Source organism: Pan troglodytes, chromosome 10, assembly GCF_028858775.2.
Source record: "Pan troglodytes isolate AG18354 chromosome 10, NHGRI_mPanTro3-v2.0_pri, whole genome shotgun sequence".
Taxonomy (NCBI): Eukaryota; Metazoa; Chordata; class Mammalia; order Primates; family Hominidae; genus Pan; species Pan troglodytes.
The window spans coordinates 74,609,977-74,623,945 of NC_072408.2; the positions used below are offsets into that span (position 1 = coordinate 74,609,977).

General features: G+C 37.1%; 1 protein-coding gene across 2 annotated transcripts in view; it reads right to left on the reverse strand.

Moving 5' to 3' along the window:
• Positions 1 to 1,278: 1,278 nt before the first annotated feature.
• LOC749254 (solute carrier organic anion transporter family member 1B3) overlaps positions 1,279 to 13,969 on the reverse strand; it is a 107,527-nt gene continuing 94,836 nt past the window's right edge. For both annotated transcript variants that reach the window (XM_063785885.1, XM_016923823.4), the window contains exon 16: positions 1,279 to 1,993. In XM_063785885.1, the coding sequence (XP_063641955.1) occupies positions 1,750 to 1,993 (244 nt within the window). In that variant the 3' untranslated portion in view covers positions 1,279 to 1,749. The remainder of the gene's footprint in view (positions 1,994 to 13,969) is intronic.

The following is a 13,969-nucleotide window of genomic DNA, read 5'->3' on the forward strand; positions in this document are numbered from 1 at the left end:
CAGGCTACAAGTTAAAGCCTTAGACCAGATTGAGAAGTTGTCTTCTTATTTGGCAGGCTTTCCTCTGACTGGTCCCACCCTCCAACTATTTTAGATATAACTACTCTTTCTTAATTGGTTTTCTATACTGTCATGCCCACCTTTGAGTGGTGCCTTCACTTTAACCTTTTTTGCATACTCAGAAACCAGTCAGCACACACTCCCCATCCTGTGCCTATAAAGACTCCAGACTCAGCTGGTAGACTGGGGGAGACAGCCTGAATTCAAGGAAGAGACAGCAGGACTTCGGGGAAGACAACCAGCCCTTCCCATCCCCTCTCCAGCTCCCCTCTCCACTGAGAGTCATTTTCATTACTCATTAAAACTCTCCACCTTCACCACCCTTCAACTGTCAATGTGACCTCATTCTTCTTGGACACCAGACAAGGGCCTGGAACCCACCGAATGCAGGTACCCAGAAAAATCTGTCACACTGGCCTTTGCCCTCACTGGCAGAGGGCAGCCACCCAAGGTAAAGAGACAAGGGGCCAACTGAGCTGCTAACATGCTGCCATCTGTTAGACTGTAGACGGTGGAACTAAAGGAGCACCATAACAACCCCTCTGGGGCTTCAGGATCCTGAGCACCCTTGCACCTTGCCTGGCTGCCAGCCCTGCATGTAACTCACTCGTTTCAGTGCCTGGAGTGGTTGCCCAGGTCCAGCATTCACTCACTTGCACCTGGTCTGGCCATGAGAAACTCACAGAGCTTGTTTCTGTGTCAATGACCAGGACAGCCCACATGGTCCTGCACTTGGTCACTCACACTCTCCCTCCCACAAGGGGTTGAGCATGGCAGACCAAATAAACAGGGCACCTCTATTGTGAGTCCAGTGAAGAGGCCAAGAAATATCCTGCATCACTACCAGAAAATGCAATATTTAAATATTTGATCTCATTTTCTCTATTTCTTATCCAGCTTGTGAAGATGTGGAAGATATCTTCTTGTGCACAATGAATAAACAAACAAGTATGCAAGAAAGTAACACAGATTTTGCTTCTCCCAGAGAATAGACAGATGCAATGAAGACACATCTTATCCATGGGTTTTGCTTTCTCAAGCTAAAGTCGGTTTTTCTTAATCCACTTTCATGGGTCCAGTAGAAACTTAACACGTATAATAATATGTTGTCTCACAATTACACCTCGCAATATTTGAATATTTCTATTTCTTTTGCAGGATCTTAATGGGAGGTTGGAAGAAGATCCATCAAGGTTGTTAGTCAAACACAAATTCAAATTTTAAATTAATAATATTTTTAATTTCTGAAAAATATACAACTTAACATGAAAATATATATTATAGCATAAATCCAGGCCAGATTTTGGCCTAAGTAATACATCCAAAGTGTTTCATTTTTTTTAAAGGCATCACGCTTTTCTCTTTATTTAGGCTATTAATCTATCTTCTCCTTTTTACCTCCCTTATATTCTAGTCACTGGTTTTATTAGCAGTTACAACTACCAAACAATTACTTTTTATTGTATTACACACTAACCATGCCTCTCACTTTAAATTTTTATGGATCATATATTCTAATCTTAACCATAAAGGCATAGCTATATCCTAACCATGGGTACTCCCATTTTTTATAGTTTATTATAGATGCATAGACTTATCCATTGGTCCACTGTAAGTAAAGAATGTTGGAATTGTCAGTGAAAGACGAGGAACACCTCAAAAATAACATCTTAATGAATCAATGCAATGTTAGTTGGCAGCAGCATTGTCTTGCATGTCCAAATTACATGTTTTACTATCTGTTCCAGCAGAAGGTACAAAATGTTCACCATTATTTAAGAATTCTAAGTTTGCTTCATCCATTACTTTTCTTTCATTGTCCGATGCCTTGGTATCTTTTCCTTGAAATTTTTTCTTCATAGCAAAAATGAAAACAATATATAAAACAAGTGCTGGGAATCTTAAAGCTATAGATAAGCCCAAGTAGACCCTTCTGTGAAAAGAGAAAATAGAGAGTCGATTATTATTTTAAATGTGTAAAATATCTTACATTTTTTTCTCCCCAGTATGCATACCTTAAAAGAAAGAAAAACAAGTTACATATACAAATATTAAGAGAACAATTCTATTTATTATTTTCATTGGGGGCATAAGATATTTTTCTATTATTAAAAAAAATATGAAGCTACAGAAACTAAACCCCAGCTGTCTCTAGCCTTCCTTTGGGAGGGAGGAAAATATATAACTCCAGCCCCCTCAAGCCATCTCATTCTACCTAAGGAGTGGGAGACAGAAACTGAGAAGCAAGTTTGAAGTTCACAGTCCAGAGGTACAGGCTCACTAAAAGATTGAGGCCTTATCATAGAACTACAGGATGCTATTTTGTCTTCATCGCCTTACACCACATTAATAAAGGCTTATATACAGCAATTCCTTTTACCCAATACATTTTGTCTGGCTGTCAAGAAAAATTTGCAAGTCACATACTAAAAGACAATAAACACAGTCTGAAAAGAATAAGACTTAAAACCAGACCCAGATATGTCAGGGAATATCAGGGATGGAAATTTAAAACAACTATTATTAATTTGTTAAGTGGTCTAATGGATAATGTAGACAGAATGTAAGAAAGGTTAGCAATGTAAGTAAAGAGATAAAAATTCTAAGAACCAAAATGAAAGAATACAGATAAGAAAACTGTAACAGAAATGATAAATGCCTTGATGGATTTATTATTAGATAGAGCACTGCTGAGGAAACAATCTCTAAGTTTATATCAATAAAAAAAGCAAAGAAAAATAAGACAAAAGAAAGAAAAAACAGAATAACCAAGAACATTGGAAGGACTACACAAGTGTTTATAATGAAAATACTTGAAGGGGAAAATGAAAGGAACAAAATAAATATTTCAAATAATAAGTACAGAAAATTTTTATTGAATTAATGTCAGACACCAAACCACAGATCCAGGAAGCTCAAAAAACACCAAGAAGGATAAAGGCCAGAAAAACTATGCATAGGTTTGTTATTTTCAAGCTATAGAAAATCAAAGATGAAGAAAACATCCTGAAAGAAACCAAAAGGAAAAGCAAACCTTATTTATAGAGTAGAAAAGATTACATCAGCCTTCTCTTCAGAAACCATGCAAGCAAGAAGAGAGCGAAGTGAAATATTTAACTGTTAAGAAAAATAAAACACCAACTTAAAAATTCTGTACCATATGAAATTATCTTTCAAAAGTTAAGTCGAAATAAAGACACTGTCATACAAACAAAAATTGAGGGACTGTTTTGCCAGTAGACTCTCCTTGCAAGAAATCTTAAAAGAAGTTTGTTAGACAGAAGGAAAATGATATAGGTCATAAACTCAGATATACATAAAGATGGAAGAATATCAGAGAAGAAATCAGTTAAGGTTAAATAAAAAAATTATTCTAAATTGATTTAATAGAAATCAGTTTCTTTAAAATAATAATAGAAACAATGTATTAAATTATATATAATATACATGCTTATTCATATGTGTATGTATGCTTACAGTAAGTGGAGTAAATGACAGCAATGACACAATGTGTAGGAAAGAAGAATTAGGGTTATTTTGGTATTATAAGGGTACTCATAATCTGTGAACTAATAAAGTGTTACTAAAATATAAACTTGGATTAGTTCTAAATGCATATTGCAAATTCTAGGAAAATCACTGAAATTTTTATTTAAAAAGTACAACTAATAAACTAACAAATGAGAGAAAATGAAGTTATATAAAATGCTCAATTAAAACAAAACGGGAAGACAGAGAGTGGAATACAAAAATAGGATCAAAGAACAAGGAGAGCAAATAGAAAATAGTAACAAATATCGTCAGTATTCTTTCAATTATATCAGTAATCACTTTGAATGTCAATGATATAAATACACCAATTAAAAGACAAAAATAAGCCAGGCATGGTGGCTCATGCCTGTAATCCCAGCACTCTGGGGGGCCAAGATGGGAGAATCAAGTGAGTACAGGAGTTTGAGACCAGACTGGGCAACAGAGTTGCCCATCTCTAAAACAAACAAACAAACAAAAAAATCAAAAAATTAGCTAGGCATGTTAGTTCATGCCTGTGTTCCCAGCTACATGGGAGGCTGAGGCAGAAGGATCTCTTGAGCCCAGGAGGTTGAGGCTACAGTGAGCCATGTTCAAGCCACTGCTCTACAGCCTGGGTAGCAGAGTGAGACCCCATCTCAAAAGATAACAATAAGATTGCTAGAGGATTAAAACCAAGAACCAAACTATATGTAGTCTACAAGAAACTCACTTTAAATATGAAGACATACAGATTAAAAGTAATTAGACTGAGGAAGATATACACTGATAACATTAATCAAAAGAAAATGGGAGTACCTATTTTAATTTTTTAATTTCAAACAGAGCAGACTTCAAAGCAAGGAAATTTATGAAGGATAAAAAAGTCTTTACATAATAACAAAGAAATCAGTTATCCTATTATCCTTTTACAAAACAGAACAATACTTAACATGTAAGCATGTAAAAATGGAGTGTCTAAATATGTGAGGAGAAAATGATAGAGCTGCAAAGAGAAATGCAGTAAGTCTTCACTTAACATTGTCTACAGGTTCTTGGAAATTATAATTTTAAAAGTGAATTTATGTATTGTATAATGAAACCAATTTCACCATAGATAATTGGTATAAAAAATAGTTACTATGGTACATAGTGTATTGTTTTGCTTAAAATCAGTTTCTAAGAACCTATGGACAATGTTAAGTGGATACTTAATGTAAATGAACCCACAATTATGTTGGAGACTTCAACATGCCTCTATCAGAAATGCACGGATTCACCAGGCAAAATTCAATCAGACATAGTTGAACTCAACAACACTATCAACCAACAGTATAACAGATGTAACCTACTACATCAAACAGCAACAGACTACAAAGTCTTCCCAAGCTCATATAGAATATTCACCAAGATAGACCACATTCTGGTCTATAAAAGATATCTTAAGAAATTTAAGGCCAGGCGTGGTGGCTCAGGCCTGTAATCCCAGCACTTTGGGAGGCCAAGGCAGGCAGATCACTTGAGGTCAAGAATTTGACACAAGACTGATCAACATGGTGAACAACATGGTGAAACCCCGTCTCTACAAAAATACAAAAAAAAAAAAAGGCTAGGCGCAGTGGCTCACACCTGTAATCCCAGCACTTTGGGAGGCCAAGATGGATGGATCACGAGGTCAAGAGATTGAGACCATCCTGGCCAACATGGTGAAACCCCATCTCTACTAAAAATACAAAAATTAGCTGGGTGTGGGGGTGCAGGCCTGTAATCCCAGCTATTCAGGAGGCTGAGGTAGGAGAATCACTTGAACCTGGGAGGTGGAGGTTGTAGTGAACTGAGATTGCACCATTGCACTCCAGCCTGGGTGACAGCAGTGAAACTCCATCTAAAAAAAAAGAAAAGAAAAGAAAAAATACAAAAAAAAAAAAAAAAAATTAGCCAGGCGTGATAGCACACACCTGTAATCCCCGCTACTCAGAAGGCCAAGACAAGAGAATTGTTTGAACCCAGGAAGCAGAGGTTGCAGTGAGTGACATCGTACTGCTGCACTCCAGCCTTGGTAACAGAGCAAGACGGTCTCAAAAAAAAAAATACATAAATAAATAAAAATAAAAATAAAATAGAAGAAATTTGAAAGAACGAAAATCATGTAATATCTGTCCTTAAACCACAAGGGAATTAAACTAGAAGTCAACAACAGAAAGATCATTGGAAAGTCTCAAAATCTGTGAAGATTAAGCAATACACTTCTAAGAAACATATGGGTCAAGATGAAATTTCATGAGAAATTTAAAAATATTTTGAAATAAGTGAAAATAAAATTATAACATCAAATGTTATGGATGCAGCGAAAGCAGGATTAGAGATAAATGATGAATATCTTAAATCAATCATTTAATCTTTTACCTTAGCAAACTAGAAAAAGAAGAGCAAATTAAATCCAAAGTAATCCGAAGATAATAGTAAAAGTAGGGCACAGTGAAATTTAAAATGGGACATGAGGGGAGAAAATCAACAAAAACAAAAGCTGTTTCTCAGAAAAAAATTAGTAAAATTGGAGTCCCTTGCCAGGCTAATTTAGATAAAAAGGAGGACACGATTTACTAATATCAGAAATCAAAGATGGAACATCACTGTAGACCCCATTGACCTTAAAAGGATCAAAAGGGAATGCCATAAACAACATCATGCCCCCAATTTTAATAACCTGAAAGAAATGGACCAATTCCTTGAAAGATACAATCTACCTGAATTCACACAAGAAGAAACAGACCATCTGAATAGATCTATATCTGTTTAAGAAATGAATTGATAATAACCTTCTAAAGTAGAAAACACCAAACCAAGATGGGTTCATGGGTGAATTCTATAAAACACTTAAGTAAGAATTTATACCAATTCATTACAATTTCCTACAGAGGAATAGAAGCAGCAGGAATACTTCCTGTCTCCTATGAGGTCAGCATTATCCTAATACCCAAAGCAGACAAACATTACAAGAAAAGAAAACTACAGAGCGATACATCTCACAAATACAGGTGCAGAAGTTCTCAAAAATAGCTAATTGAATTTGACATTGCATTAACAATTTAGGCACCACAACCAAGTGGAATGTATTTCAGGTTTACAAGACTGGTCCAACATTCAAAAATCAATTATATAATTTATTATATTAACATGCTAAAGAAGAAAAAATCACATGATCACATCAATAGATGCAGAAAATGCATTTGACAAAATCAAACATCCATTTGTGAACAAAAACTTTCATTAAACTAGGAATAGAGGAGAATTTTATCAACCTGATTAAAAACATATACACCAAAAATTCTACACATTTTTTACTTGATGGTGAAGAACTCAGAGCTTTCCTGATAAGGTTGGAACAAGCCAAGAATGTCCCTTTTCACCATTAATTTTCAACATGGTACACAGAAAGTCCATGTGATTTAAAAAAAAGTCAAAAGGGAATGGTGTATATACAGATTGAAAGGAAGGAATAAAACTACCTTTGTTTGCATATGTATATGTAGAAAATCTCAAATAATAGACAAAAACACTACTGGAACTAATAAGCAGTTATAACAATGTTGCAGGATATAAGATTAATATGCCAAAGTGAAAAGTTTTCCTATAAATCAGCAATGAACAAGTGGAATTTGAAATTAAAAACACATTACTATTTACGTTAACACCCCCAAAAATGAAACATTGGGTATAAATTTAGCAAAATATATACAAAAGGCATAGGCAGAAAACTATAAAACTCTGATGAAAGAAATCAAAGAAGCACTAAAAAATGAAGTGATATTCCATGTTCATGTACAGTATCGTAAGACTCAATATTGTCAAGATGTCAGTTTGTCCCAACTTGATACACAGATTCAATGCAAGCCCAATCAAAATCTCTATAAGTTATTTTGTGGATATTGACAAACTAATTCTAAAGTTTATGTGAAGAGGCAAAAGATGCTAAATAGCCAAGACAATACTTAAGTATAAGAACACAATAATAGGACTGATACTACCTGACCTCAAGACTTACTATGAAGCTACAGCAACCAAGACAGTGTGACTTTGGTAAAATAATATATGAATAGGTAAGTGGAAAGAATAAATAGCCCAGAAATAGACCCACTTAAATACAGTCAATGGTTCTGTAGAAAAACATAAAGGTACTACAATGGAGAAAATATAGTATTTGCAACAAATTGTGCTGGAACAATTAGATATCCACATGCAAAATAATGAATTTAGGCTTCACAAAAATTAACTCAAAATGAATCACAAACCAAAACGTAAAATGCAAAACTATAAAACTCCTAGGACGTAACACAGGAGTAAGCAACCTAGGATTCGGTTATGACTTTTCAGATGCAACAGCAAAAGCACAATCCATGAAAGAACTTATTGACAAAGAGGACTTCATTACAATTTAAAACTTCTGAATAAAACAGTTATCCAGGCATATATTCCAGGTTTGGAAGACAGGTTCAACATTCACAAATCATTTATATAATTCATCATATTAATGGACTAACTAAGAAAAATAATCACATGATCACATCAATAGGAGGCTAAGGTGAGCGGATCCCCTGAGCCTAGGAGTGCAAGGCTACAGTGAGCTAAGAAGGTGCCACTGCACTCCTGTTTGGGCAACAGAGCGAGATCCATTTCCAAAACAAAACAAAACAAAAAAATTCTGCTCTGAGAAAGTAAGAGACACTGTCAAAAGGATAAGATGAGAGTCAGAGGCCACAGACTGAGAGAAAATATTTTCAAAAGGCATATTCAATAACTGTTTTCAAAAATATTAGGAACTGTCAAAATTCAACAATAGAAAAAACAGTTAAAAAGTAGGCCAAAGACTTTAACATATATCTCCCCACAAAAAATATAGAGGAGGCAAATAAGCATATAAGAAGATGCTTCATGACCGGGCGTGGTGGCTCACACCTGTAATCCCAGCACTTTGGGAGGCCAAGGTGGGCGGATCACAAGGTCAGGAGATCAAGACCATCCTGGCTAACATGGTGAAACCCTGTCTCTACTAAAAATACAAAAAAAAAAAAAAAAAAAATAGCCAGGCATGGTGGCGGGTGCCTGTAGTCCCAGCTACTCGGGAGGCTGAGGTGGAAGAATGGCATGAACCTGGGAGGCGTAGCTTGCAGTGAGCCGAGATCATGCCACTGCACTCCAGCCTGGGCGACAGAGTGATACTCTGTCTCAAAAAAAAAAAAAAAAAAAAGAAAGATGCTTCACATCTTATGTCATCAAGGAAATGCAAATTTAAACAACAATGAGATACCACTACATACCTATTAGAATGGCCAAAATCCAGAACACTAGACATTAGATGTGGATAAGGAAGTGGAGCAATAGAAACTCTCATTCATTGTTGGTCAAAATGCAAAATGATACAGCCACTTTTGAAGCCAGTCTGACAATTTCTTATAAAACTATACATATTTTTATCATATGATCAAGTAATTGCACTTTGGTGTTGACACAAAGAAGTTGAGACCTGTATCTATACAAAAATTGGCACATGGATATCTTTTATTATTAACTTTTATTTATAATTGCCAAAACCTGCAAGCAATCAAGATGTCCTTCAGTAGGCAAATGTATAAACTATGGTGTATTGAGACAATCAATTATTGTTCAGTGCTAAAAAGAAATAACCCATCAAGCAATACAAACAAGTACAGGAAACTTAAATGCATATTACTGAGTTAAAGAAGCTACTCTGAAAAGGCTACAAAATGTATAATTCCAACTATATGATCTGAAGCAGACAGAATTGTGGAAGTAGTAAAGAGACTATTGGTTTCTAGGGATCCAGGGATTACTGGGAAAGGATGGATGAACAGGCAGAGCACAGAGGATTTTTAGGGCAGCAAGACTACTTTTTATGATAGTGGAGTGGTGGTTATGTATCATTTTACATTCATCCAAACCCACAGAAAGTTCAACACTAAATGTGAAACCTGATGTAAACTGTGGATCCTGAGTGATAAAGATGTGTCAATCTGGTTTGTCGATTATAACAAATGTATCATCCTGATGGGAGATGTTGATAATGGGGAAGGCTATGCATGTATGCAGGAGCAGGCAAGATATGGGAAATCTCTGTGCTTTCTCCTCAATTTTACTGTGATTCTGAAACTATTCTAAAAAATAAAATCTATTAAAAACATAAGGTAATTATTTAACTTTCAGTGTATTAACTGGCAAATGAACTGTCCTTTAAAAATTTTTTTTATTATACTTTAAAATTCCACTTTTCATTTCCTTTTACTTTTACCTAAACCTTTACTGAAGGAAAAAGAAGTAGTACAGTTTTTAAAACAATGTTTTAGTGGCCTTTTCATACTGAAACTAACGTAACTAAAGTATCACCATTTCAAAATGTTATGCTAATGCTTGGACTTGGTGATTATTGCTTCGGGGAGATTCTGGGGAGCATCTTGCCAGTTGTCCTTAAAATGAATTATGATTTCAATTAAAATAAATATTTTCTTAAAGTAAATTTATTAAGTTTTGCTTTGTTATTTTTTTCCATACTTTTATAAATAGAAATAAAATCTCCCAGCCTGGAGCGGTGGCTCACTCCTGTAATCCCAGCACATTGGGAGACTGAGGTGGGCAGGTCACCTGAGGTCAGGAGTTTGAGACTAGCCTGGCCAACATGGCGAAACCGTATCTAGTAGAGATACAAAAAAATTAGCCTGCCGTAATGGCGGGTGCCTGTAATTCCAGCTGCTCCGGAGGCTGAGGCAAGAGAATTGCTTGAACCCAGGAGTCAGAGGTTGCAGTGAACCGAGATTTCGCTACTGCACTCCAGCCTGGATGACAGAGTGGGGCTGCATCTCAAAAAAAAAAAAAAAGGAAGGGAAGGGAAGGGAGGAGAAGAGGAAGGGGAAGGGGAAGGGAGGGGAAGGAAGGGGAAGGGAAGGGGGGAGGAAGAAAGGAAGGGAAGAAAGGAAAGAAGGAAGGGGAGGGAGGGAGGAAAGAAATCTCCCATTTAGGGAAAGATTTTCTATAATTATTTTAAATTTAAGAGAATGTCTGTGGGCTGGTGAATGCTGCTTTACTGTAATTCCAGAAAAATCTGGATCATTACTTGTTGGGGATGTTAGACAGTGAATTTACACATTAAGTAGAAGAAAGTTCTTTTAGTAAATTAGATCCAGGGAGTTTTCACCAGAGATCTAACCTGAACTAAGAAATATTCCCCACCTTACATAAATAATAGCATATTCCGCACACATTTTTCATGTAATGCTTCCTTTTTTCACATAATATATATGTGAATATACCAATATATTGCGAATAGGCTTCCATATTAGTAAGTAAAAAGATTTTTCCTTTTTTTAAGAACTCAGAATATTCATTTGCCTGCATGCACATTATTAATTTAATTGATATCTTCTTGATTGGTTCTTACTTTGTTTTCAGTATTTTGGGAGTATAGATATCTTTAGGATAAATTCCTAGAAGTATTGCTGTTGGCTCAAAGTTATATACTTTGCCAACACAGTCTTCAAGCAACATTTTTGATTGTTGACAATCTGGGTGATTTTTAACTATAATTCTTTTATTATCAAGATGATGCTCATGTTCTTATTCATTGATAATAACAGAACTACAATTATAACACAATTGATAATAACAGAGCTGCAATCTTTTTATATGTTTCATAACCATTAGTGACTTCTTCTTTGAAAAATGTTTCGTGATTTTTTTGTCTTTATATTTTATAGCAATTTTAGTTTTACCAGAAAACTGTATGGAGATCTCCCTGCCCAACAGGTACACAGTTTCTCCTATCATTAATATCTTGTATTAGTATAGCACATTTGTTAAAATTGATGAAGGAATATTGATACATTATTAAATGCATATTTTACATTAGAGTTCACTTTTTATGTTGTAAAGTTCTATAGGTTTGGCAAATGCATAATGTCATGATCCAATATTACAATATCATATAGAATAGCTTCACTGCCCTAAAAATCCCTTGTGCTAGGCCTACTCATTCCAGCCTTCTCCACACTGAGCCCCAAGAAACTACTGATTTTGTTGCCCATTGTTTTGCTTTTTCTACAAGATCACGCAGTTAAAATTATACAATCTGAAGCTTTTTTGGACTGCCTTCTTTTATTTAGCTATATGAGTTTAAGTTTCATTTTTTTTCTTTTTGTAGGCTGATAGCTCATTTCTTTTTACTGATTGATATAGTTTGGATTTCTGTCCCTGCCCAAATCCCATGTTATATTGGAGAAGGGGCCTGGTGGTAGGTGATTGGATCATGGGGGTGGATTTCCCACTTGCTTTTCTCATGATAGTGAGTTCTCACCAGATCTGATGGTTTAGAAGTGTGTAGTCCTTCCCTTTTTACACTTTCTCTCTCCTGTTGTAATGAGAAGACATGACTTGCTTCCCCCCTTCCACCACGACTGTAAGTTTTCTGAGGCAGACTAATAGAGAATATTGGTACTGGGAGTGGGACACTGCTATAAGGATATGTGAAAATGTGGAAGCAACTTTGGAACTGAGTAATGAGCAGAGGTTGAAACAGTTAGGAGTGCTCAGAAGGAGACAGAAGATGTGGGAAAGATTGAAACTTCCTAGAGACTGTTGAATGGTTTTGACCAAAATGCTGCTAGTGATATGGACAATGAAGTTCAGGATTGTCTCGGATGGAGATGAGGAACTTATGGGGAACTGGAGTAAAGGTCACTCTTGCCATGCTTTAGCTAAGAGACTGGTGGCATTTTGTCCCTGCTCTAGAGATCTGTGGAACTTTCAACTTGAGAGAGATGATTTAGGGTGTCTAGTGGAAGAAATTTCTAAGCAGCAAAGCATTCAAGATGTGACCTGGCTGTTTCTAAAAGTGTTTACTCATATGTGTGAACAAAGAGATTATCTGAAACTGGAACTTACATTTAAAAGTTTGGAAAATATGCAACCCAGCCACGTGGTAGAAAAGAAAAACTCATTTTCTGAGAATAAAATCAAGCCTGCTGTAGAAATTTGCATAAGTAAAGAGGATCCAAATGTTAATAGCCAAGACAGTGGGGAAAATATCTCTAGGACATTTTAGAGACCTTAATGGAGGCCCCTCCTATCACCAGCCTGGAGGCCTAGGAGGGTTAAATGGTTTTGTGGGTCAGGCCCAGGGCCCTGCTGCCCTGTGCAACCTTGGGAGATGACACCTTATTTCCCACTGACTCCAGCTCCAGCCATGGCTAAAAGGAGTCAAGGTACAGCTTGGGCCATGACTTCAGAGGGTGCAAGCCCCAAGCTTTGGTGCCTTTCACATGGTGTTGGGCTTATGAGTGGGCAGAAAGCAAGAGTTGAGGTTTGGGACCTATTCCTAGTATGTATCAAAATGCCTGGATGACCAGCCTGGCCAACATGGCAAGACCCCATCTCTACTAAAGACATGAAAAGTAGTCAGGTGTGGTGGTGCATGCCTGTGGTCCCACCTACTCAGGAAGCTGAGGCACAAGAATTGATTGAACCCAGGAGGCGGTGGTTACGGGAAGCTGAGATCATGCCACTGCACTCCAGCCTGGGCATCAGAGCAAGACACTGTCTCAAGAAAAAAAAAAAAAAAAAGCCTGGATGTCCAGGCAGAAGTCTGCTGCAGGGGTGGAGCCCTCATGAAAAACCTATACTAGGGCAGTACAGAGAGAAAATGTGGGGTTGGACCTCCCACACAGAGTTCCCATTGAGGCACTACCTAGTGGAGCTATGAGAAGAGGGCCACTGTCCTCCAGACTCCAGAATGGTAGATCTACCAACAGCTTGCACTGTGTGCCTGGAAAAGCTGCAGGCACTCAGCACCAGCCCATGAAAGCAGCCATGGGGACTGTACCTGCAGAGCCACAGGAATGGAGCTGCCCAAAGCCTTGGGCACAAATCTCTTGCATCATTGTGCCCTAGATGTGCGACATGGAGTCAAAGGAGATCATTTTGGAGCTTTAAGATTTAATGACTGCCCTGTTGGGTTCTGAACTTGCATGGGGCTTGTAACCCCTTTGTTTTGGCCAATTTCTCCCATTTGGAATAAGAGTATTTACCAAATGCCTGTACTCCCATTGTATCTTGGAAGTAACTAATTTTTTTTTTTTTTTTTTTTTTTTTGAGATGGAGTCTCGCTCTGTCGCCCAGGCTGGAGTGCAGTGGCGCGATCGCGGCTCACTGCAAGCTCCGCCTCCCGGGTTCACACCATTCTCCTGCCTCAGCCTCCGAGTAGCTGGGACTACAGGCGCCCGCTACCACGCCTGGCTAATTTTTTGTATTTTTAGTAGAGACGGGGTTTCACCATGTTAGCCAGGATGGTCTCGATCTCCTGACCTCATGATCCGCCCGCCTCGGCCTCCCAAAG